Source organism: Epinephelus fuscoguttatus, linkage group LG2 (assembly GCF_011397635.1).
Source record: "Epinephelus fuscoguttatus linkage group LG2, E.fuscoguttatus.final_Chr_v1".
NCBI classification, from domain to species: Eukaryota; Metazoa; Chordata; class Actinopteri; order Perciformes; family Serranidae; genus Epinephelus; species Epinephelus fuscoguttatus.
The window spans coordinates 12638110-12665808 of NC_064753.1; the positions used below are offsets into that span (position 1 = coordinate 12638110).

Consider the following 27699-nt stretch of genomic DNA (forward strand, 5'->3'; position numbering starts at 1 on the left):
ATGTATTTGTGAGACTTAACATGAAATCACCATTATTTTTTGTATTCTTTGCTGTGTCTAGCAGCTCTAGCTAACGTTAGCTGGATAGAAAATAGAAAACAGGTCCATGAGAACAATGGTAACAGTGTCTATGTTACCTATGTTTATAATGCCTTATAAACGTACTCACAATCTTACTTACGTACTCCATCTGCTTATAGCACTGTATAAACATAAGCACTCATAAATATTCATTATGTTTTATAACAATAATCATAACACATAATGAAGCATTTCATAATTAGCCTAGACTACTTATAAAGTCAAGTATTATAAGACTTCATAATTGCTGATCAGTCATTGGCTTTTTCTTTGCAAGGATTAGTGTGTATTGCACCATCCTCATAATTATACATTATAATCCATCAGCTCCATTAGTGTTGTTCAGAACACCATCCCCAGGACGTCTGCAATTGCTGAGCCAAAAATGACAGCTCCGAAAATGTTCATGGCCTTACCTCCCTGGAGTGAGAGGGCGGAGAAACTATCCACTTTTGTCGACAGATGTCTCTCAGCGATGACCATCGACATAAAAGAAAAGATCAAAAAGATGAACTCTTATGATGAGCTGCTACCCTTCGCCACTTCACTGTGAATGCTCTCTCTCTCTCTCTCTTTCTGTCTCTCAAAGTTGAGATGTATGTTTTTTTTAATAATTCACCTTTTTGTGATCAAACGTTTACACTGAAGTAAAATGTACAGCTACAGTTAAAGGAGAACTTGATTCAGATATAATCTATAATTTAATTCAATTTAGTGTGATGAGTGAGCCACTTTAGTCAAATGTAAATGTCCATCATTTAGTTGTCCATCATCAAAAAGTTGTGTCACTTTACAGGACTCAATTTCCGTAATGACCTGTTAAACACATGAATTAACTGGACACCATTTTATGTGTTGCTCAAACAATGACCACTTATAGTGACTTCTGACAGCTTGTAATGTAGGAATGCATGAAACTTGACCTTACATGTCATTATAAATGCAGTGACTACTGTTATGAATTGTTATGAATATTTATGAGTACTTATAACTATAATCATACAGTGCTTCAGAATAGATGATAGTGCATTATAGACATGGATGTCATAGAAAGTATTAACAGTAAATGTCTGAACGAACAAGAGGAAGACTAAGGAATATGAATGAATATGAAATGCTACACATTTTGGTTGAAGAATGTGAAAAACATGTCAGAATAAGTAAATGCATTTAAATGAACTAAAGTCAATTTGGACAGTGAAAGATTTTTTTTTTCCAGCAACAAAATAAATACTGCTTTAGCTTTATGGTTCTTGCTATTGCAGGCTAGCATTGCTAATGTGCTGTTTGTGCTCCTGCTGTTGGTCCACTGTCCAGAGACCTTCAGGGCCCCCTGAGGTGTTTCCAGGAGTCCTTAAGGTGGCTCCAGGGACCTGCAAAGTTTCCAGGGGTCTCTTGCAAAACAGGAAAGGGTTAAATTCTTTTTCATTTGCTCACTAGAAATGATCCAATTTGAAGACTTCTTTATGAAACTGAGTGTTTTATAATAAGATGCATCAGCAACAGAAGCTTCAGATGAGGGTCTGTGGTCTGATGTGTGTCTCTTTGAAGGTTTGTGTGTGTCTGCTCGGAGGTCTGGGGTCTAATGTATGTATATTTGGAGATCTATTTCAGAGTCTGTCATTTGACGTGTGTCTATTTGAAGATCTGTGGTCTAAATGTGCATCTATTTTGGGGTATGTGATTTGAGCGGCCCTGCTCTACATCACCTAATGAGCTGCTGTTTGCCTGCCCACCTTTTCTCTCTCTCCCCCGCTGTAATGTATTCTTTCAGTGTATAATACAGTCCCCGTGGGACCACAGGTTTTCGTTGGGAGGTGAAATTTCATGCAGCGGCTTCACATATTCTCACACGCACCCCCTGTTTTTAGAGCAGCCGTGCATTTGCACAGGCAAACATTTCAAGGTGACAATATTTAACCAGCGTGTGAATGACTTTGTGCAAACGTACCTCTGTGGGCTTCACCTGTGTGTGTGTGTCTGCCTTTACGTGTGTGTGTGTATCTGCGGGCGTGTGTGTGTAATTGCATGTGTGGTATCACAGGAAATAAGAGAGACCTGCAACATCCTTAGCTCCCTGTTGCCATGGCGACACTTCTGGTTACAGGAGTATCTAATAGGCCTCCCATACAAATTAACCTGCCATAGAGTGTGTGTGTGTGCATCGTGCACTGAAATGGAAATTCTTAAAATGCTATAAATATTTACTGCTGCTTGCTCATGTACTGCTATATATTGATCCAGACTGGTATTTTTATTATTTTTCAAATTAATTTCATATTGTTTATAAGATTTATTTGAAAATCGTTTTGTTGTTGTTTTTGTCTTATGCATTAGTTTTACCTCTACTACAGCCTTAAAACCATTTTTGTACACATAATATGTTATAGTGTCAAACTCTGAGTCACCTATAATGTTTAAACTGCTATATTCTGACATGTAATGTGACTGTCATGGCTACATTTTATTGGTGTTTGAAATGCCTTAGTGTCTCCTATCGCTATATGCTATATATATGTGTGTCACTTCAGTTAGTGGCTGAATAGATGACTCCGCTCTGCACTACAGACTCTGTGAGCTGTGATGTCAAGTGTCGTGTTCAAAGTCACAATAATGTGCAAAGCATGTGAGTCATCAGGCGAGTGTTGAGGCAAAACCATGGCCACGCACATCAAAGAAAACAAATGAACAGATATTAACATCACTCTGTCGTTTTCCCTCTCCTGATGTAATCCATGAACTGATAATGGGATGTGATAGTGTACTTTATCACGAACTGCTGCGTCAAAGCTCTTATGGAGATGCTGTATGTCCTGATAACTGTACAAACAGATGCCTGATGTTGATATTTAAACAAATTCAAGGTTCTGGTCAAAACACTTGTAGGTCTCTGGCTATTTGCTATTGAATTTAATGGCTTTCTGAGCCAGAGGGGTTTCTTAAGTCAATTGAATTATTTGACTTGAAAGCAGTCAACTTTCTTTTATTGAGTTGGCTGAGCCCTGAAGCTCCTCACAGCCAGACCTGTTTCCCTTTCTTTGTCAATAGTACTTTGCCTTATTTTCAGCCATTAATGCGGGCCTGTATATCCAGCTCCCTCTTTGCTTATTTTACTTACTTTATACTATTCAAGTAAAGCTGAATCTATTTTATTTTACTGGATTTAGTCTATTTTACTTACAGCTACACACCAGAGTACTGTAGATATAAGTACACATTGATGTTTCCCAGAGAGAGTGAAAAATTCATTTCGCTTCAAAAGCTAGAGAGGAAATGGCAAAATGACCCACAGAAAGATTTGCTAATTGGGTTTCTGAATCCACAGGACGTCAAAACTGAAAAAGAGAGCAAACGGTACAAAACAGAACAGAATTAACATCAAGCAAGAGACATAAAATAATTCATATAAAATAAATCTATTTAACTTTCGCTTTGTTTCTTCTTTCTTCCACAGAAACTTGTCAAAGAATCCTCTCACCACTCTGTCATGGCAGCTCTTCCAGCACCTCCAAGTCTCGGAGCTGTAAGTCTTCTTCCCCCGTCTGATCTCTCTTGTTGGCTTTTGTTTGTATTTTATTAGAGCAATTTATCATCGCTCCCTGCGCACTATCTGCCTCAATACAAATTGTTTTCACTGCATGCCATTATAATTCCTGTCTTTGTTGTACAGAACCTCTAATTTGTCTCAGCACATGTAAAAGACTGAACCTATAGGCAGTATAGTGGCACTGTGATCTTATAAGTCATTTGTTGACTTAATTAAGGCGCACAAAGGGAATGTAATGGTCTGGTAGGAGGAGGGAGTCTAACCCCATTTTCTTGTTTGTTATGAATATTTTAGTGATCGTTGTGTTTATGAAATGAGTTTGCTCTTTCACCACCAGGGAGAACATTGCGATGTCGACCCGCTTGTAATTTACACATCATTACGCCTGTCAGCACTGTCCATCATTTGAACCTTCACTATGCTTTGAGCGCTGCTTCCAGTGCCTCCTGGTACATAAAGCTGAGGTATAGCAGGATGTGATATTGAAACTATTTCAAGCAGGCCTCCTTATTGTGCTATTTTCAGAGGTAGAAGCAGGGCAGGTCCTCTGAGAGCACGGCACAATGCTGATCTGGGGTAGTCCTGCTGCTGTACACTCCAGGCAGCAGGGCAGAGGGATAGCCCTGCTTACATTGACAGTATACGTTTGCATTTTTGGCATTTAGCTTATGCTGTCATCCTGAGGGAAACTTATCCCTCGCACACGCAGGACCTGCCAATATTACAGAACACTCATTCTTATCCGTCTTCTTGTGTAGGATGCAATTCGCAGCGGACCCCATACTAGTGCTACACAAGTGTCATCTCAGTATGGGCCCTCATCGGAGGCAGATGGGTCTCTGAATCCCTCATTGTGCCTGTTATTGAGTTGTGAATTTCATTCTTCACTGGATTGTAGAAGTTCTGTACTCTTGTTGTCTTACCAGCTGTCCAATTCTGCTATTGTAGAAGTGAGTTTGGCCTTTAGCTTCTCCCACTGCTGCTGCTCCTGCAGTGTCTAAGATTTGTATCCTGTGCTTCTATATGTACAGCATATTATGTAATACACTGTATTTGTGGTGGAAAAGATCTTGTACTTCACAATAACACATCAGTATGACAGTGTAAAAATGCTCCATTACAAGTAAAATGAATCTTTCTGAATCCTACTTTCTGAATTCCACATAGGTGTAGATTTCGGGGTCACATCCCTCGTAATATTTATAACATGTGCATTTGCCCTGAACCCCTCTACAATAAAATAATGTGTTGAAATGAAACCTACAGCCAAGCATGAGCACACTGCTCTTCGCCAAAGTTGCAACAGATTTATCTCACATAAGAGATTTCAGTATTTCTGTTTTCCTCTGTGCTCAACTTACTGATTAGAAGTGGGCCGGGTCCAGTTAGAAAAAAGTGATGTCATGGTGGGTTGTTTGTTTTACTGCCTATCAAATCTAATCCTGATGGAGCAGATTTTGTTCAGGGTAATATAAATAATAACATTTTTTATTGGATTATCTATCAGTGGGAAACTGCACCCCTTTTCAAAATTCATACATCTTATGCCTATGATCTAAGATGGTCCATAAATATTAGCAAACATGCACAACTCTCTCCCAAGGCCAAAAACCAGGGTGTTGAAACGGAAATTTGTGATGTCATAGGGTTTAAAGTCTGGATGACAGTGCATTGGGAAAGATGTTATAGATGACACTGAGAGCACCCAGGAGAATGTTCTGAGTATATGGGGACATTTTCTGTTTTAGAACGAGCTCATTTGGGTATTAAAAAAAAAAAAAAAAATCTGTAACAAAATCAGGCTTCCATTCATTGTATATGCAGCGACTCCAGTTTTTATACATCACAACTTTGAGATTTACTTCCCTGGTCTCTGGCTTCGAGAGAGAGTAGCTCATGTTCACAAATATTGATTGACCTTTCCAAGGCCATGGAAACAACATATTGATGATGAATTGATGAACATGATGAATTCTTAATTTAGGTGGCTTTCCTCTTTGATGTGTAGGCCATATTTTGATGTTGTAGCTGGTGAAGTTGGAGTATTTTCATTCAGTTTTTATACAGTTGAGTAGTTTGATTTATAATGATGTATCCTATTTTACATGCCGATCATATGTTTCAGTTACACTTTCACCACTGAATATATCATATAAAGCAGCTTTAACTTCATACTTTTATACAAGAAAAACAAGTTTGAGGCTGTTTTGCCCACAGGGACACTGAGGAGTACAGTAGTAGAGTTCAGCAGTTAAATGACCTTCTATTCCTCGACAGACATTACATGCAACAAACTAAAATAACTAGCGAAGATCTGTCCTTAACCGAATCACTGCCACAGCTCAAAGAGCAGGACTTGCTCTGATGTGCATTCCCATTTCTTCTTAAGCAACCGTTTTAGATGGGTACAAATGGTGTCCTTGTTGTTCTACATAAAAATCAGGGCTGGGGTGATGCCCGTGTTTCCCCAGTGAATACTGATGAGGAGTGAGGGTTTATGTCTATTCCATTTGGTGTGTTTGGTTAAGAGGTGTCAGTTGGAGTGGCATGGCGGCACAGACGTGGGCCGAGGCGTTGTGCAAGAGGGAAGCCATGTGGAATCAGGCCTCGCTAAAAGGAAATGAGTCACTCTATCATGGGCAGAGTCTGCGACGTGGCCCTGACATCATTACTCTCTTCACTGTGTCTATTTGCTCGCCCAAACCATATTAGCTTGGTGAGTGCCAATCATTCAATCGTGCCAAATGAAGCGCGCTCACCGGGCGCCTATTGCCTTTAATTATTAGAATAATACACAATGCGGTATCAATGATAAGTGCCCACCCATGCTGCTGAACCGCACTGATATTATGTAAATAGAGGAAGATCAAACCAGCTGAAATAATTTCCGTTTTATGTGACGAAAGGAGAGCATGGCCCTTTGCCATGACGCTGTCGCTACACCGTGTTATCTCAGTCACTCTAGGCTATTGGCTATTGTAATTGTATTTCATGTTTTTAACAATGAAAGAGTACCAATTTCAAAGCTGCAACACGGTGACAGTGACCTGCAATGAACAGGAAATGCTTGAGTCATGTTTTTTTAAGCCTGGAATTACACTGTAAGCCCTTCAAACGCATTAAAATACCAACGTTTGTATGGATTTGTTAATGATATATTTTATAAAGGTCCATTGTTTTATTGCTCTTCTACTCTTGCTTTCACAACTTGTTGTGAAAAATGTGAAAGAAAAGAAATAGAAACAAGTGAGGAAGTAGAGTGGACACTATTAAGAAAAGAGGTAATTTGTATATATCAAACATGCTGATCAAAAAGGTAATAAATAAATAAAAATACTGATGCCCAAATCACCCTGAAACAATGTGTTCTTTCATCAAGGAGTTGTAATTGGCCAAGCGTGGAATTAAACGCTTTTAAGTGTTACTTCACGCATAATCAATTTGGTGTAAAATATGCCTTACCCAATAAAAAGAGGCGTGTAACCGTTAAAGAATCGTTAATTCAGCTACCGTAACATGAAGTCAAGACTTCTTTGTTAAGCTCAAACAGCCACTGAGTGTGTAGTCCAGTGCTGACCCACTATGTGGTCCAGGGGCGTAAGCATGTTTTCAACATTTGGGGGGACTCATATGAAGTGTGAGGTTGTGGGGGTCCTTCCCAAGGAAACTTGAGCATTGGACAATTAATGTCCTGCTTTCTGGTAAATGTATGCACCAGTTTGTGGAATTATCTTTAGTTTTGTCAAAACAGAAGTCCTGCTATTTCAGCGGAATAAATGCATATGTTCTAAATATTAGGGAGACGTGTCTCTTGTGTCTCCTCAAAAAAACTCTACAGCTATGATGTGAAACAGCTCCTCAAAACCATAGAAAGCTACACCTGATTCCACAATTAAAACCAGCCTTGGGAAGAGAGGAAAAGAGGGAGAAGTACTTATCATCAGTCAATGTACATTAAGTCAGTTTTTCCCTTATCAGGCACTCCCTATCAAACCTTGTGAGGTGTAACAGAAAAACAGTTGCTTTGTTTCGCAGGTTGGTTGCACAGATATTTCACACTCCCTGCAATATCTTAATATCAGTGACAATGACAATACTATCAGTGAAATCTCAATAATCTCAAGTCTTTTGTGACTCCTGTGAAAAGGCCCCAACATCACATTGAAGCTCTACAATAGACGTCTGCTGTGTGCTGCCTCTGGATGAGACACAGATAATCGGCTCTGCCTCTTTGTTTGTGTGCCCTTTAGCCAAAGGACCAGAGCTACTGCAGTGTGGTGCACTGGTCCAGCCAATCACAAGCCAGAGAACAGCAGCAGGGGGAACGGGGCGACTAAAATGCTAAATCTGCCGCTGTGGCATCCGGGGTGATATTATTGGAGATTATTTGAAGCGGAGTTAACGGCAGTCACCGATACCAGCATCTTTGAGGAAGCTCATTCTGTCTGGTCCACAAAAAGAAGAAAATATTCCCCGTCTTTAGCAACTGAAGCGATCTGCCTGAGGCAATGTGCATCCCGAATCCCTTTATTCTGTTAGCACTCCTTTAATCCCAGCTCTCTGGGAAGCAGGGGCCGACGCAAAGTCAAACATTTACGCCTCTCAGAGCAAAATGAATTTTTCTTTGAATATGGATGAAATGTGAATAGATCAAACCTGTAATCTTCTGATATGACTGCCAGTGTATTAGGATGAATTAAACATTACATTTCCAAGGGCTGCATGACAGGTAAATTACTAAATTTTAACCTTCATTTTATTGGGGTCCAATTGCACTCAGGGCAAAATCTTACTGAAATTACATGACATTTACACAGACTCTTCAAAAACATCAAAGAGTGACTTGCAAGAGGGAAAGTGAGTATTAAAATGTTAAATGTAGTAGAAGAGCCTAGATTGGGGGGTAGTGGTGGCCTAGACGCCACAGAGATCACCAGCTTAAAACCCATGCTGCAGAATCCATGAAACTATGTGGGGTAAATGAAGAACCCCTTAACTTTTAAAAGCTGTTTTCCTTTCGTTCTTTTCTAGATTTTTGGGCATTTCTCCTTTTTTTTGATACAGTGAGAGAGAGAGGCAGGCAGGGCTAGGGTGAAAGAGAAAATGACGTGGGGCAAGTGGGGCTTGGCCGGACTTGAACTGAGGACTCAACCTTAAAGAGATACTCAACAGATTTTCAACCAGCTTTATAGCAGTGTGGGTAGTATGTGTAAATTAAACATGTTATGTTATGTCTTTCCAGTGCCCAGATCTCCCTGCTCATATGCCACCATGTTTTTTTTCACTGGCTGTACGGCCGTTGCTGGAACTACAGATTGTGCCTTGGCATTAGGAGAAAGTATAAAAGCAGATCGAGAAAGAAAGCCAACCCTCTAACTCAAACTCAAACCATTCTCTGATTAAATGGTAAAACTACTTAAACTCGCACTATTTGAAATACTTCTTAAATGGTAAGCACTCTATACGAAGAGCTACCGGGGCATCCCACACTGTTTTTCTGAAAGCAGCCACAAATACAGATGCAAACACAAGGCCTTTCCTTTTAAGGGCAATATACCTTGACACCATGTTGTTCTAATGTAGTATGAAGAGAGTTTACAGCAGGTTGAGTGCAGTTAACAGCAGTAAGTGCTTGTTCAATAACATATTCTCCATTATTTTTTTTTATTGTTGTTAATGAGTTTTATTTACTAAAATAAAGGTCATCAGTCAAATATCAGCTCACCATGATAAACTGTTTCACTTGCATAAAACAGTCCATTTTGTTACTCTATGGTGGCAACTGGGATCTAATCAGCTGAAAAGAGGGGCCCTCAATCATGCATAAGCAGCAGAGGATGGCATTTTGGTTAGGAATCACCCTCTTTTCCAACCCAGCTCAGTCTATGTCTTTGTAATTTTATTTTGAAGAATGTTTGAATGCGCAGAGGACGTGTCCTTGATCCTTTACTCTCCACCTTTGATAGAACTGCTGTTGAGTGTTTTTAGTCACTCTACATTCAATTATGTGAATCCTGTACATGTAACTAAAGATACAAGCATCGCTCTGTGTATTTGTCATATTTCCTCACGCATGTGTTAATGGACAAAAGCTGGACGCTGAAATTAAACTTCCTCGCCTGAACTGCAATAACAAAACCACCAGTGCACAACTTCATGCTTCTACTCAGACAAGGCTTGATTAAAACCACACAATTCCCAAACAGGCACTAATAAAAAAAAAACAAAAAACAATAGTTGCGCCTCATTGCGCTGTGCCTCTGTTGAAGTGGAACCTTTACCTGCTGTATGGCAGCAGAGCAGCCTGTGTTTAGTCTCTGTGAGAGCTACTTTTTGCCCCACTGGGTGCAACAGGCAAATAAAGGATGATCGATTGAAATACAGTCAGCTGGTTTGTATTTTATTTTAAAAGTTATGTGTAACTTTAATGAACAGTTCACTCCAAAATTAAAAATATATTTGTCTCCTCTCACCTGTAGTGCTGTTTATCAGTCTACATTGTTTTGGTGTGAGTTGCCGAGTGTTGGAGATATCGACCGTAGAGATGTCTGCCGTCCTTTCAGTGTAATGGAACTACAAGGCAGTCAATATGTGGTGCTCAAAGCAGCAAAAAAATCTATGCATCTGCTCATACACGAGAGGTTAGTGCTCATGACAGCGCGAGATGTAAACACTGACGGCGTCTTCCTCGGCTGAGCTGCAACATTAGCAAGCTCAGTGGTTCTAGTTGAGCTAGCAGTAGATGCACATGTCCTTCTGCACAGTGATACAGTCAGTGGGTGTAGTTCGGCAGAAAGAAAATAGTTCCTACATTAAACTGCTCACAACAAGGTCTGTGATTATCTTGAGTAACCAGGTCATGATTTCTGGAAAGAGACATTGCTGTTGAGTTTTTCAAATGTATGTTTAATATTTGACTGAAGGCGACCATCTCTACAACACTCAGTAGCTCACATCAAAACAATCTAGATTGATAAATTGCATCAGAGGCAAGAGGAAAAAATATGTATTTTTGATTTTGGGGTGAACTGTTCCTTTAATACAACAAAATATACACTGGAATGGAATTGATCTTGTAAAAAGCAGTAAAGTAACAACTCTCCCTTAAAAAATGACACCATATGTGTCAGATTATAAATGGATAGCACATATATCATCCATCCTGGATACACACTATGAATACACACATAAAGGAGCTCTAAAAACATCAATCGTCTAAAAATCCCCACCAAAAGTATCTCTATGCTAAAATCTTTGCCTCTGAAGAAGAAATTGCCTGAAGCTCCCGCTCACTTTGTCCATTTTTCCTACCTAGAGCCTTCCCTGACCTGACTCGGGTGTCCCCTCTCCTCTACATGATTGCAGTGCAGGTGGTGTTGTCGATAAGCCAAATTCAGGTCTGGCTCCTCAGACAAATAAAGCCGTAGAGGTTTGAAAATAAAAGTCAGGCAGCGAGAGAGCCTGCAGGGACGCTGACTGGCCAAATGGCTGCAACCTTACAGAAAAGCAATGATGGGACAAAACGGTGATTTATTTATTTGCAGCATACTGCTTTATCCATGACACAAGCGGAAGATACAGCGTGAGAATGATGGAGCGGGTCCAGGGACAGCCAGGAGTGTGGTGAAGCAATGATACACACTTATTACGGTGTGGTAAAAGCAACTGTTTAGCAAATTTAGCAGGATCAAGGGAAACTGCTTATGTTGTAAAAGCTCTCAGTGAAGAGAAGAGTATTAAATTTGACATCAGTTGAGTCAACTCTCTGCTTTTTCTGCATTTATTCCCACTGATTGATTTATACTATTCTTTCTCACAACTGTAATCTCTCCAATCCCTGCTGTACAATGAAAACTGAGCATAATTTGACATTTCTGGTGGCGTAAGAGCAACTGTGCAGCAGCGATATGCAAACATGCAGTAAAAAAAATGAGACCAGTTCATGGCTACATCTGTCTATTCGGCCTATTGCTTATGAATAGATGTCCGACTGTCAATCAACTGCTTCAAGACTCTAAAAGCCAATCTGATGGCATGACAGCTAGATTATCTCTTTTCCACACTATAATAATAACGACAGTACTGGCCACTGTTTGATTGACAAGTGATCTACGGGAATTGCAGTGCAGAGACACAACAGCAATGAGTGCTTTGCATCAAAGATGAAGACAAAAAAAATAGAGTGATATGATTAAAAAACATGCAACAAAATATAAATCAGTATACCATCGAGGAGAAAGGACTGACGTTCAGTAGACACCGCCCTTAGTTACTGTTGCTACGCCTGTCAATCTTTCCTGGGGTACAGCACAGTGTACAGTTTACAGTGATAACAGTGGCAGTTACCCCTGAAATTCACAGTGATTTCTGCAACAATGGGCTTTTGATTTGACGCAAACACAAACAAAAGCAGGCTTCTTATTTCTAGACAAGAGCGTGGAATTTGACAGCTGAAATGATGACTGTCGCTCGCAGATTTGATCAAACAACAAGCCTGTAAAACGGTCTTAAATGTCCACATGATGGCTGCATACATGGTTTAATGCTAAAAGGCTGAGGCTAAAGCTACATAGCAGAAAGTCAACATGTATTAGAGCTGATCCATTTAGAAGACAGGGAAATTGTTAGTGTATTGCAGGGATAATGTACTTACTGCTAATTTTCCATTTAGGTGTACCAGTATATTTTTTAACAGGAGAAAATGATTTGTGGAAGAGGAATAACTGAGGAGTTTGGCAAACATAATGCTAATGCAAGTTTGGCTGGAGCTGCTGCAGTGTGAATTTGTCCAAACCAAAAAAAGAGTGCAGAGCTGCTATGTTTTTTATCAGAAGAGAGGGGGTGGTTTGGGTGGCTGGGGTGACTATGTTTTTTGGTTGTTTTGTTTTGTTTTGTAATTACTTTTTTTATTCATCTATTCATTTATTATCTTGACATTTCCCAAATATTACAAATAGTTTTCCTTGAGCCTCCCTGAGTGACTGTGGTTAAATGTTTAACCCTCCCTCCTCCATGGATAGCCGTATTTTAATATATTCATACCAAATGTAGACTTCCTACAGTCTGCATTTGGGGGTGAGAGTTAATAACAAAACCAACAGCTTAATTCTTAAGCAAGATGCAAATGTTCCCATACAAATCATGTCATTACAGAAGCTGTGTGCACTTCAGCAAAATATAGGTGCATGACAGCCACTCGTCCTAGCACACAAAAACAACGATTTAATACCCCCCCCCCACACACACACACACACACACACACACACAGAGCACGTGCGCAGTCAGCATTAGCAACATGTGCGTATTATTGACTGTTTTCCTAAACAAAACATAACATACACAACAGTATCAGCAGCGGCCAGAATAATATCTGTAACTTGGCATGGCAGCCAATATAAAATTATAAAGACATAGCCTCTGATAATCAAAAGTTACTTGAAAACAAAATCCTGGAGTTGAAAAAAGCCTCAGTTTTTTAAATATTGTTGCGCATGCTTCGTGTCCAGTGGGCAGTTAAGGAGGGGCGTGAGGTCCAATGAGGTTATGAGATATTTAGTTTAGTGAGTCCCATCACCATACAGTGATAACACAAGCACTTTATAAAGAACAATATGTATTTGGAATAAATACAAAATAAAACCACTTAAAGTTGTGCCAGCCAAAAATAATGCTGCTTCTTGGGTTTGCCCATGTCTGATCACACAGTAAAACTAGGCAGAGCTGATCAAATAAAAATCAAGATTATGTCACTACACTGCCTGACATATTTTAGTGACCTTTTTAACCGAAATAGTGAGAGTTTATGAACAGGAAGTGGGCGCCATTTTGTTTTCTGCACAGTAAAAGTGGAGGCCAAAAAAACTGAGATCAAATGGTAAAACTAAGATTCTGTTACTGAGTTGCATACCGTAAAACTTCAGTAAGTAGCCCGGGCTATTTTGCTTGACTTACTGAAAACAACAGGCCGTTTTTTGGGTGTCTATGGCACATATTCACAGAACTGTTATATCACTTATATAAAAATTAGGCTTTGAATAACATATCAAATACAAAACATTTATTTGCTCTAATTCCGACAGACAAGGCATCAGAGTGAGAACATTATGACACTCTTTTTACAGCACTTGAGGATTACAGCACCCAACATACTGACCCAACACCACTTTATCCTGTTAAAACAATATTCACAACTTGGATTAATTTTTATGAAAAAACCTTTTTGATTCTTTTCATCAGTGGACCCTTACAACTAAAGGAATATGAATAACTTACTGGGCAATCAAGGAACAGACACATATTCTGACTTTGTGACAGCTTCAGAAGCAGGGAGTCAACACTTGTTTTTCATCATGCTGGTAAATCTGAATGAATTACGGTCTTCTCTGGTGCTCATGGGTTCAGTAAAATGAACTAAACAACTGAATTCTGGAGAATTTAACCAAACTAAACCAAAGTTTAAATGTTTGAATTTGTATGTGTAATTTTAACAGCTCACTAAAGTTAGTTCAAGTGGGTAGCCAACAACCTGCGTTATACTACATCCGAATAACTTCTATTATTAAAAAATACCTGCTTGGAAACTAGACCAGGCCTCTTCTTGAGACAGGCCTTTATTTGTCAAACTGTATAGCTACATTGGGTTGGTACAAGGGACTGGACGTTTAGTTGGGACTAGGCTTTTAATTGACGTTTTACAGTATTTCTCACCTCAAATGTTATCAGAAGCATGTTCTAGTTTACTGTTTAACTGTAATATGAGATCACTTGTTGCCAGCCAGCCAACATTGTGTCAGACGGACGGATTCATATTGTCTCACCCACCAGCGGCAGTAGTTTTTGGTCTGGTGCGGCATCTCTTAGTTGTAGGTATTCTACCTCTCCAGCAAATGCGAATGCCACAGTCTTTTTTCTCTGGTCAAATAATACCAATATCAAAAGTATTTGCTTCTTTCTACTGCATAGACAGCCCAGTTTTCTGTGAGGACCCTCTTTATATTGGTGAAATACTTTCTGAAGAGGTTTGCTGAGAATCCCAAAGGAATCCTGCTCAAAATGACACTGACAATAACTGTATAAAATTTAAAATTTACTGTACAGCGTCTGAGAAAATTAAAGGGAAAGTCACTTCCAAAGTCAGAAAATATCACTGGACATGCCATTGACCTTGGCTCCCACACAGTGAGTGTTGCTGTCCTGAACAGGTACTTTTCTAATCAAACCCCACATAATAGTATAGCTGCCTAATAATATGCTCCTTCATTAATTTAAAAATAAAGCAAGCTTATTACTAGTCATAGATTCGCAAATATATTTTCCTTATTAATATTCATTAACATCTGGCTATACTGTATTATAGTACAAGTGACTAACAGTGTGACAAACGGAGCACCCAGAGCAGCTAACTACACATCCTTCAGCTGAATTACCACAAAGCCAGGCATCACAGGAAATACAACATACAGTCATACCCAAGATCAGTAGCACTGTGGTAAATAAGGAGATTTATTAAACACACAGGATTTAAAAACCTCCAATAATTCCCAACAACAGTATAAGGAGAGGAAGCGGTGCATTCAAGCTGAGATCAAAGCACGCAAGCAACAATGCGGTATATAGCTTATCGTTGCCTGTGATCCACGGCTCCTCAGCCAAAGCACCTGTGTGTACATTTCCCAGAAAAACAGCCTCTGGTGGTGATCATTACCTCTCCTCTGGAGTAGTGGGGTGGATCGTTAGCCAGCTTCAAGGAAACATCATGCTGTTAGCTCTCTGCATCTAGGGTCACACTGCTGTTTGCTTTTGTTCTTTTCAAAGTCTAATCTGCTCTCCTCCAGACATTTATCAACTTCCAGCTGTCAGTTTGCAGTTTTTTTTCCTTTTGTTTGTCTTATTGCTTGTTTAGATGGTAGAGCTGTAAACTCACAACCATGTTACTGTACTGTACAGGCTGGGCGCACACTCGAAACAGAGGGTTCCAGCTTTCTTGTTTAAGTGCAATATCCTGCTATTTTCAGCGTTTTTTCTGTATCCGTGCAGCTGCACGTTGGCCCTGATCAGCTTGCCCAGAGGAGTAGTGGCTAATGTATGGAGGTGGTGGTTCGTAACAATTAACATAATTACAGTGTAAAGAGGGGAAGCCTGGACCGCCCTGCTCTGGTGAGCTTTGATCTCTTGTGGTTGAACTTGCTGAGCATTAAATGAAAACCTTTAACAGTGGAATTCTCCTCCGCACCAACAAGCAGGGAGCTACCTGTCTGTAGAATGAACTCCTTTGTGCTATATCGCATAGAGTAGGTTTTATAGTCCACATTAAGGTTGCTTTGGTGCACCTTTATTTCTACTGGTGAAGTTCGCATTTGACATTTTTAAAAACTGGGTATTAATTGGGTTGATTCCAGTGTTTTTGAGACAATGTATTTAAATAAGACTACTTTGGGCCAAGAAAATTAGTAAAGTTTAATAAGGGATTCAATATTTCTCCATCCACTTCAAACTTTTACTCCTTTAGTGTTTGGAGAGGATTCTGAAGCCTCATTGCACTGAAGTTAAGGTTTTTCGCTCAGAATATGAGAAAAGGATAATCTTTACTTCTCTCCATTTGTTTGGTGCTACAGTATTTACATTGAATCATTCACAGTGATGAGAATAATGGCGTTATAAATAAACGGCGTTACTAACGGCGCTACTTTTTTCAGTAACGAGTAATCAAAAAAGTTACCGTCTCCCCTGTTATAACGCCGTTACCGTTACTCGTAATAAAATGCGCCGTTACTCGGCTTTACTTGAGTTCACTGCAGCTGCTTTCACCCAAGCAAGCTCCCTCTCAGCGAGCTCTGAAGTTTGTCTTCTTTGGTGAGGGCAGGTGAGGGGGAAGGGAGGTAGAGACAACCTCATAAGTTATGATGATTGGCTTAGGGAGAGTAAAAATTCATCATGAACCAATCAGAGGCAGTGTAGGGCGGGCATTCACAACCACACATGCAGGGATGTCCGGTCTGCGACTTTGGGCTTGTATTTTTGTGAAGTCGCTTACAAATATTGGTAGCAGCGGGTTGTGGTTTTTTGGGCTTGTTTCTGAAGTGGAGTTGCTTATTTGGGCTTGCTCTCTAAACGTTGCCTTTCTCTATATCCGTCTAATAAGTTATTTAAACTCATGAAAGTACGACGGACTACAGGATGTTTCCACAGATCGGCTCCCTCTGCACCCCTCCCTCTCCACATACACACAGGTGCTTGTCTGCCGAAACGAAACCTCTCTATCAGCTCACTCTCTGTATACACATCGAGCGGGTTTGTCCTGTCACGAATGACTCTTTCCCGTCTAAATGCTCTCTCGTTAAGCATCCAGTAAATAAGACGTCTTGCCATCTTTCTTTCTTTTTTCCGGCCGTTTGATTCCGTTAAAATTACCATGGCTACAAGTCCGAGTTTCCAACTTACGCCTGCTCCACATTAGGCGTAAAAGTTACACCCAGGCGAAACACACACAGGGCTTAAGTCTAACTGGTGCACTCGTCTTAACCTTAAACTGGTCGTAACTTTCCGTTCTAAGTCGGACGTAACGTTACACCCAGGCGTACGCCCAGCTGGTGCACTCGGCTCAAGCGCTCTTTGAGTTAATTGAAGAGCTCTCCCCTCAACTGCAGCATCGGTCTGACAGAAACTCGGCGCTGTCCCCCGCCCTGCAGGTGCTGATTGCGCTCAGGTTTTACGCCAACGGGGCCTTTCAAAATACTGAATATAATTCTATCAGCTTCCTAATTTCTCCATCTGTAAAATTTACCTTCCTTTTTTTTTGATTAGTGTTCTCCATATTGTTTCTTCTTCCAGCTGTGGGGACAAGTTTGAGAGCGCTTTGGGTAGAAGTGTGTTGCTTGGCAACAATCATCGATTCGCGTGTATTCACGTGGACGCGCATTGTAAGACCAGGCGCAGCTACGACCGTTGTCAGTCAGGCTTGGTGCACGCGGTGTAAATTCCAGTCACAACGTCGGACGTAGTTAAGTCCGGCGTAAGAGTTAAGACCTTCTTTTTTACGCCCAGCTGGTGCACTTGGCTCCAGCTATCAATGATGTACGATCACCAGAGTACAAAAAACTAGAACAAAATAGGCTAATGAACTCCCAGCAAACAAGGTGACATGATGAACAACGCAGCTAGGAGCTAACGTTAACTAGAGATGTTAAAGATAACTTTATATTTCTTTCCAGCAAAGTGACAATATGTTGCCTCAAACACGATGTTGACTTACCTTAGAACAGATGTAGACATCATTGTTAATCTTATTCACGTTGAGTTGATGTTGTGATCTAACGTTACCACACAACTTTATCCAAAGGAGACACTCAGTTGAGATGTGGTTTAGGAAAGGGTAAAAAATACACCTCGTGTCGGAGTTGCATGTACCCCATGCACGCCGTTTGACCATTTTTAAACTTCAAATCTCAGAAAAAGCTCATAAAACCAAACAAAACTGACTTTCTGTAATGCATTTCAATGTACGTCCAGGCAGAGAATGTCTGAGTGTATGGGAATGGCTATACGCACTGTGATTGGCTCATTGCGTTTGAGGGCGGGGCTTAGCCATAGGTCAATTCAGCCAACCCAGCACACACTCTCCACTGGATCAGCAAACTTTGTGTTGCTATTGTTACACAGGTTAGACCCAGCCATCTATGAATCCCAGTGTTGTCCCGGAGCTGGGGTTTGTGCTGGCTGAATGAGTCGCTACAGCTGCCACTGAGTGTATCCTTGGAGCTTCTGCCCACTCTCCTCATGGCAAATACTCTTTTACTGGTGTAGAGAGGCGGAGAGACCGCGGAGTAAATGAGCTAGCTAATTCTATTCTCATGTGCAGTCTGATAAACAGAGGAAAAGCGCAGCTCTACAAAGGAATACAATTTTACCCATCAATCAATAAGTAGTGGTCAGCGATGCAGTCGCCTCAAAAAAATCAACGTATGGGAAACGCAGCAAGCTTGATGAGCACAGACATGTCGCAGTTTACTATAAAAAGTATTTCTTATGCATTCTGTTGTAGATTGTAACATATATTTTAGTAAGTAAGTAAGTAAAGTTTATTTACGTTTCATTAAGTAAAGTCACAAAGTTCTTCACTGGAATAAAACTTAAAAATAATAGCATAAAAACTGTTTTGTTTTTTTTTCATTTACCATTTATGCATGCAGTATATGATGCTGCTAAAATATAAATCAGAAAAACTGATGTTTGTCTCCAGAAGTGTACGATTTTACTTCCACTAAACAAAAATTGCCATAAACTCCAATATCAAATTGCAATAAAAATCACAATGCATATCGAATCGGCACCCAAGAATTGTCAGAGAATTAACTTGGGAGATATGCATATCGTCCCAGCCCTACTACTTATAGTGAAAATTGAGACAAAGTACAGAGACAGTTATTTTAGTAAGAGCTGTCTACATTCTGCCTGAGATAATACCAGACAAAGTACTTTTGTAAATGGTTTGTGATCCTGTCTGAAGAAAACATCTAGCTGCAATTGTTGTAAGTTAAATTTCTTCCATTCAAAAGTACCATCAAGTTTTTTTCCCTATTTAAGTAGAAACATTCATAGGAAAAGAAAAAAATATTGTTTTGCATATTATAGAAAACACAAATTGCTGCAATTGAAGACACAATTGATTTTTTTCACTTTTAGATTTTATCTGTTTTTTTTTTTGTTATTCCCTCTTGTAATTACACTGAAAAAATATAAGATGAGCAATTTATTTGAGTTCTAGATTTTGACTTTGATGATAAATTTAAAGGCAAAATTCCAACACTGACTCCAATCTGAGAGCACCTGTACAGAAAACCTACTAATAATCATTAATAACATTAATGCTGTCTCTGGAACCAAAGAGAAAAGGATGGATGGATATGGTGTTCCTTGTTAGCTCAATCAGTACGCTGCCATATAGTGAATATGAAAAGGCTCTGCTCTAACTACAGTATCTGATCCAGTGAGCACCTGATAATAAGCAAGATCCACCTGCGGAAATCTATTCTCATTACTTTATATAGCATGGTGGATGTAGCACATGCATTATTCATGATTTCTGCAATATCTTATTGACCTCTGTCAAGGACGTTTGGACAGGCATTCATCTTGACAAAATTGGCCAATCACAGCCTCCAATTTGGACATATGCAAAATGCAGAGGTGGCATACGATGTAGATGTGGACTCTCACACTGCACACTGCTGTGAGAGTGAAATGTATGCACAGAGGAGTCTAATGATACTTGCCTGCCGCTAATACAGCCTGAGACTGATAGCCTGAACACTGCTTTGACCTTTGACCTTCTCACATTTGAATGTCGTGCTGCAGGCCAGCATTGTTGTTCGTCTAATCCGTTGATTTGAATAAGTCCAAATATTTTGAAACCTGATATAGCATAGTCATACATCAGCGGTGGATGTCAAGTGAGCTTATGAATGAGCAGTCACTCCATCATCACTGTTAATTGTATTGATATTGTATTGTATTGTTGGTATCATGAAGAATGTTGCTAATTAGCCAGACATTGTTGTCTCTAATGTTGCTCTTCGTGCAGCTGGAGATTGCTCTTGCTTTCTCTCTTGCTGTTGCTAATAGAGAGGGTTAAGTGTGTGCACAGCTTGATGGAAGCAGCAGACTCAAGATTCTGTGCGACTTTAAAATGGAAACTTACCAGAACTACGTAATTCTTTCCCCCAGTAATGGAGTTTAAACACAGAACTGCAGATAAGTAAACAAGATGCTTTCCACTCAGATATTCTGATGTTTTTCTTCATCATATGTGCCAGTGAAGCAACCATTCCTCTTAAAAGTACACCATTTCTGAACTGGAAAAACACACTGCCAACTACACAGAGTCATCAGACCCTCTGGTCGCCAACATATCCTCTTGACTTTATCGGTTTTAATACGTCCGAGTGGTTACAAGAGCATGCATGACCATCTTTACAGTGGTGACCTGAGGTTATTAATGCATGGAGTCTGCCTGATAGTGTCATTGGACTGACTTTGTGTTTTCACTCCACCTAACCAAACCACACCACTGTGGAGAGGCGGAAAAGGAAATGTATAATACATCCATGGGGATGGTATGTTGATAGTTTGAAGAATAAGAGAGGAATTATTGGTTATGACCTTAGGGCTATATATGTACGTGATGCTTTACCTGTTGAATGCCACAGTTTATCTGCCTGCATAGTTTCTGCTTTTGTACTCAGCTGTGTTCACACATAATAGTACATTTTGCCACAAAGCTGAACAGTAGGCTGCCATTTTATCATGAGAAAATTCAGTTGCCAGGATAAATGTTGGAGTTGTACATTTCTGCAAACAGCAGTTATCTGAGTTTTGTATGCTATTATGTAGCAAATATGCTAAAACTTTACTTTTCTCACATTTCAACACCACTGAGGTTAATGTGTGGTTATGCTTAGGGGCAGAAATACATGGTTGTGGTTGGGAAAACATCATGTTTTGATATGTTATCATTATATTATATAGTATCGGCACGGTAGCTACCTGGAGCTCGCATAAACGGAGCCTAGGTTTGTTGAAGGTGGCAGTGCTGTTTGAGCTGAAAAAGCCATGTGTAGTGTAAGGCAAAGGAGGTTGTTGGGTCGGTGTGGGGAGCAGTGAGACCTGGCATTAAGGGAGTGTCTCTGGGACACCAGAGATCACTGTCTAGCTTCCTGGAGGTGTCGTGGGACCAACTAGACAAAACACTCGTGAAAGGAGGTTCCCACCTGATGACTCCAAAGAGGTGTTAGTTATCACTGCTCATTGGTCTGTATAGTTAAGAGTTGCCATAATAGCTTATCATAGGGCTTAGGAGGTTATTCACTGAGCGCTAATTAGAAAAAAAACAAGTTGTTTTACAGCTATAACAACATTTCAAGCTTACAGCTATGACTGTTTAGTCATAGCATTAATTAGAAATGGATGTGGTATCTATGATTCAGGCCATATGATATTCAACATTACTTAAAAACACAGACATACAAGCACACACACCACAAATTCAGCTCTTCAGTTTGTATTTTTCCTGGACAACTGGATAAGATTTTAAAGAAATCTCCCCTTTTTGTCAGTTCCACCCTACAATATTATTGGTGCTGTTGAGGAGGTACGTATACTACCTTCAGTTGTAAACTGCTGTCTCACTGCTATAGTAATATTTGTGTTCCTTAGGATATGAACTGAATGCAGCTTGTTGTTGTTATACTGATTCCAATATTTGTGTTTTCTGGGGTTACCAGTGTGGAAAGTGTTTGTTGTTGCTGTTTGGTGGTTGGTAGGTGTGTGAAGGGGTACGCAGTTAATCACATGCAACACAACTTTTTCTCATGGCCATTATTTGGCTCAGATATTTTTTTTCACATAAATCCCACTGATTACACAATGCAAACAGGAACTGCTTGTAGCCATAGCAGCATGACATTCCATGATGTCAGTTTGCCAAAATGTGAACAAATAGCCTAAAACCTTAGAGTGTACACTGGATAGTTTAAAATTCGATATTCAGACATTTAGTGAGATTCATCCTCAATAACTTTCACCATATTTGTTGCTCAGTGCGGAAACAAGCTTGACTCATATTCCACAGGTGTTATTTTTACCTCATGATCTAATACTGCAGCCTGGCATCTCGGTAACTCAACAGCAGTGGGACCATCTCACAAATGCAAAACAGCCAAGAGAGCTTTTCAGATTTTTGTCAACAGCTTTCTAATTTTTTTTTATCAGACACTTTAGAGCAACTCTCTCTCCATCCAGACCCTCTACCACTTCATGCAAAACCCCTTTTTTTAAATTATGCAATATAGCCAATGAGCTATAAGGGCCCATGTTTTGTCAGCAGCTCTCAGTGTTGATCACAGACACGTTGGACAACCTTCAGTTTTTAACTATAAATCACGCAACATGGCTGCAGGTATTTCTGTGACATAAACAGAAAGTGGTTTTGCATTGCATCCCCCGTGGTTACATTGTCATTGTTGATTGTGTTTTTATTTCATTGTGTTTCCAGGCGCCTGGACGGCGTTGTGTTTGAATGTGGTTGTGACATTCGTTGGATCCAGCTGTGGCAGCAGAGAGGAGAGGCCGGGCTCCACACTCAGCAGCTGTACTGCAGGAATGGAGCCTCCAAGATCCGACTGCACAACATGTACATCCACAACTGTGGTAAGAGCAGGAGGAGGGAAGGAGGAGGAGGAGGAGGAGGAGGAGGAGGAGGAGGGAGGTTGTGATGTGCATTTAGAAACAGAGGAAAAGAGAAAGGAAGGGGAGGCAGCGGGAAGAAGAAAAAAGCGTCGGGTGGAGAGGAGACGAGCTGACGGAAGGAGACAGGAAAAGCAGGAGAAGGAGGGAAAGGGTTAAAGGTGAAATAGAGAAAAGAGAAGAGGAGCAGGGAGACGAGTGGAGGCGAGAAGGGGAGGAGGTGTGACAGAGTTCAGAGGGTGAATCTGATGTGAGGAGCTGTGCGTTGATTCTGACAGAGGCTGGAGACTCTGCAGTATTATCTCCTGGTGGTGACTCATCCTTGTGACATCTAATGTGTGTGTGTGTGTGTGTGTGTGTGTGTGTGTGTGTATGTGTGTCCCATTGCCTCCTTTGTACTAATTGTGTTACATTAATGAAAAGTGATTAATTGATTTGATGTGAAAATATGTAGACGCAGGCAGTGACAGGTGTGTGTTATCATGAGCATACACTGCGTGTGTGTGTATTCATATATATGTGTGTGTGTGTGTGTGTGTGTTTTCAGACTTACCAGAGATCAGTGTGAGCCATAGCAGTGTGTTGGTGATGGAGGGCGACAATGTGACGGTGAGCTGCAATGGATCTGGATCACCGCTGCCTGAAGTGGACTGGACTGTCAGCGGCCTACACTCCATCAACACACACCTGGTAAGGCACACACACACACACACACACACACACACACACACACACACACAAACACAGCTGTAGGTTCACTGTTATCAGGATGCTTTTATAGCTTTGCAGCCACAAAATGACACAGAAAGAATGACAGAATGGCAATTATTGAAAATGATGCCAAAATACCGAAACCAGTTATGTAACATATATTTTTCTTTTTATGGACCATTAGCGCCCTTTGAGTCATTTGATGTCACTAAGTCAAACACTGGTGATGGAAAGACACGCTTCACAGGGCTCACATTGCTTCTTTTGAATTACGTGTTACCTCCATCCAGGCTAACGTGTTGTTGTCACCATAGTGGGAGAAATACTCAGATCCGTCATTTAAGCGAAAGAAGCAGGACAGCAGTGTTAAAAGAAAATCTAAAGAAGCATTTCACAGCAGGAAAGATGTTCTTTTCATAAAACTAGGCTGTTATGCAGTAAAAAGACACAAATACTTTTGAAATTGGTGCTACACGACCAGAGGAGACAGAGGAAAAGGGCTGTGCACTGTGCTGCATCGGACCAATACACGCTACAGCTAGATAGATGCAGGAAGCAATATGGCGGCCGGCTGGTAACAAATTATCTTGAATTATAGTTAGTGAACAAAAAATGTTTGTGAAAACCTTTTTGGAGAGAAACAGGCAACACAGGAACAGAATCTTGGTTTATATTTGATCAGCACTGACTAGTTTTATCATTTGATCTCAGTACTCTCAGCCTTTATTTTTACAATACAGGAAGCAGTATGGCACCCACTTCCTGTTCACAAATTCTTGTAATACAGCTAAACAGTGCACTAAAATGTGTTTCTGAAGACATTTTAGGCCAGAAATAGGCACGACAGTGACACAATCTTGGTTTAGAGTTGATCAGGGCTGCCTAGTTTGACAGTTTGGTCTTAATTGTGGGAGAGAGGTGGTGGGGGTTGGGGGGGCAGACCTCTCTCCTAGTCTGCTTCTATACTCTTTGTGTCCATGGTGGCAGGCGTATGAAAATGTAGAAGTGCAATCGATAGGTAAAGGAAAAGTCCTAGCGGTAACGCAAACCCGAATTCAAGAGATGGGCAGGGAGATCAGGATGCTGGTAGGATTGAAGTTGACCATAGTTCATTTACACATACTACCAACATTTTTATGTCTCCGCACTGGTGATAGCCATGGCCACCATTATGTTTTCAGGTTGTCCGTCAGTCCGTCCATCTGTCCGCCCGTCCCATTCTTGTGAGCACGATATCTCAAGAATGCGGTCAGAGATTTTTTTCAAATTTGGCCCAAATGTCCACTTGGACTCAACAATGAAGTGATTAGATAACGGTGGTCATAGGTCAAAGGTCAAAGTCACTGTGACCTTGTCTGTCTCACTCTTTTGTGCATGATATCTGAAGAACGCCTTGAGGGAATTTCTTAAAATTTGGCACAAACATTCACTTTGACTTGAGCATGAACTGATCAGATTTTGGTAGTCAAGGGTTAAAGGTCAAGTCCATGTGACCACATCTGTCTCATTCTGGTGAACATGATATCTCAAGAACACTTTGAGGGAATTTCTTCAAATTTGGTACAAACGTTCACTTGGACTCAAAATTAACTGATTTAATTTTGGTGGTCAAAGGTCAAGGTCAGGGTGACGTTGCATTCATCTCATTCTCGTGAATGCAATATCTCAAGAACAGCTTGAAGGAATTTCAAACTTTGCACAAATTTCAATTTGGACACAACAATTAACTAATTAGTTTTTGGTAGTCATAAGTCAAAGGTCAAGGTTACTGTGACCTTGTCTGCCTCATTCTCATGAACATGATATCTCAAGAATGCCTTGAGGTAATTGCTTTGAATTTGGCACCAACATTTACTTGGACTCAAGGATGAACTGATTAAATTTTGGCAGGCATAGGTCAAAGGTCAAGTCCATGTGACCACATCTGTCTCATTCTTGTGAACATGATATCACAAGAACACTTTGAGGGAATTTCTTCAAATTTGGTACAAACGTTTACTTGGACTCAACAATGAACTGATTGAATTTTGGTGGTCAAAGGTCAAGGTCAGGGTGACGCTGCATCTGTCTCATTCTCATGAACACGTTATCTCTTGAGCACCTTAAGGGAATTTCTTTAAATTTGTCACAAACGTCCATTTGGACTGAAGAATAAACTGATCAGACTTTCATGGTTAAAGTTTAAAGGTCAAGGTCAGTATGACCTCACAAATTATTTTTGACCATAACTCAAGAATTTGTATGCTATGTATGACACAGCAGGAACAGAAGCAGAAATAATTGTTCAGATACTTAATTAGTGACACTCATCTTGGATGCCCACTTTGAAACCGTTCAGATTGTATAGATCTTCTGTGCTACCGGGGGGACAATGGGTGTGAAGCATCCATGTTTTCACAGACATGGATGTAAACTGTAAGAGAAACTTAATTGGTGCATGAAGGCATGCAACTGCAGGGTGGTATTTCTAGTTATGTTACAAAGATGGTTGAAATTCAGTATCCTTATAAATATTAAGAAGAAGAAGTAGTAGCGGTATTATTGTAATACTCCCTGTAGGATTAGGATATTTTCATCCATAGTTAGTGCAATAAGTTGATTCAACCTTGAAAAGTGCAAGAATCCTGTAAGTACATCAACCTTGTCAAATATGCTAATCTACTTCAAGTGCTGCATTTAGAGATAATTGGTGACAGAATTTTTTTATTTATTTATTTTTTTTAATGACCAAGATGCGATATCTTAGTCTGTGACAGAAGATATGGAGAGTTTCTGCTGTCCTGATATCAATATGGAGTTCTTTCCACCATTGTGAAGCCAGGACAGCCCCTATGACTGAATTATTCTTTTATTTGACATCATTAGATAGTTAATACTGATGCAACAATGTGTAAGCAGCCTTTTACTCTCATCAGTGGTTGAGGTGGTACACATTTTAACTACTGTGTTGGGTAATCTCCAGTGGACTGGGCCCCTGCAAAGGGTCACAAGATAAATCATAGAGGTGATGAGATGATTAATAGGAAAGGGAAGTAGGAAAAAAAAGTTTGCTTCACAAGTTCATGTTCATATTTCTGACTTATCCTCTGATCTCTGCTTTTTTGTGAAATATTGGATAATTTGACCTCTCTTGGTTTTGAAGTTATTTAAATGAAACCATCTGAGAAGTTTAGAGGAAAATCATCTGTTTGGAACTTAAAGACATCAGAAACATGAAAAGGCCCCAGGTTTTTTTCATGGGTCAAAATCATTGGGAACAACTGGTTTAATCTTTAACAATCTAGTGTATTTTATACAAGCTTAATGTATGTTTTCTTTCTAAAAACTTATTCTGAAAACTAATGACTATGTCTCTATATTGTATGTCTTCTTTGGATTAATTTGTGACCTTTGAATAAACATATCTTGAATGTAATAATGCTCTCATTTTGACATAAATGCAACATGAGTAGAGCCAAAGACAAGATTAACAGTCATGTGATTGGCTGAGTGCCGATCGTGTCTTTGCACATACATGAGGTACAGTAGGCCTACTGGGAAAGCTCATGCACAGGGGGAGTAGACTCATGGACATTGATTCTACTTAATGTGTGTTCCTGCATTGTTATTGGTGTTGTTTTGTTGTGTATGGTTCTCCACAATGTTCTCACTTTTTCCACATTCTCAGTATTAATGCAGTCAGCCAGTATTGTAAGATAATCTGGTTACAGTATGAATGATGATGTTTACACTGTTAGTGAGGTTTTCACACCACTAATGGCCAACCTGGTGGCTGAATTTGGATTGGTTATTTTACTTATTTTTTATTTTATTGTGTACTTCATCATGTGTATTATTTCGCTTTCACACTATTGTGATAAATACACCACCAGATTGTAGTTGTTTCTAAATAGTGTGCATGTTCTCATCTTAAATCACAATTACATGATATCATACTGTATCTAAGAATGACTTCATTTAAAGGACATAAGCCTAAAAACTCGTAATTCTGACTTGTTGCCATGACAACGGCTCCAGATAGATTTTGACTATGCTTTGAAGCACTGACAATCCAGGCTTGTGTCATGTCATTAACAGTCAAGTCAGATTTACTCACTTATTCCCATGTGAAGAATAGGGCC

The 27699-nt window shown here is 40.0% G+C and overlaps 1 protein-coding gene across 3 annotated transcripts in view; it reads left to right on the top strand.

Annotated features, from left to right (window-relative positions):
- Positions 1-27699, top strand: part of ntrk3b (neurotrophic tyrosine kinase, receptor, type 3b) — a 256972-nt gene that overhangs the window by 97958 nt on the left and 131315 nt on the right. For all 3 annotated transcript variants that reach the window (XM_049602116.1, XM_049602125.1, XM_049602134.1), the window contains exons 4-6: positions 3536-3604; positions 22677-22831; positions 23415-23557. In XM_049602116.1, coding sequence (XP_049458073.1) covers positions 3536-3604; positions 22677-22831; positions 23415-23557 — 367 coding nt within the window. The remainder of the gene's footprint in view (positions 1-3535; positions 3605-22676; positions 22832-23414; positions 23558-27699) is intronic.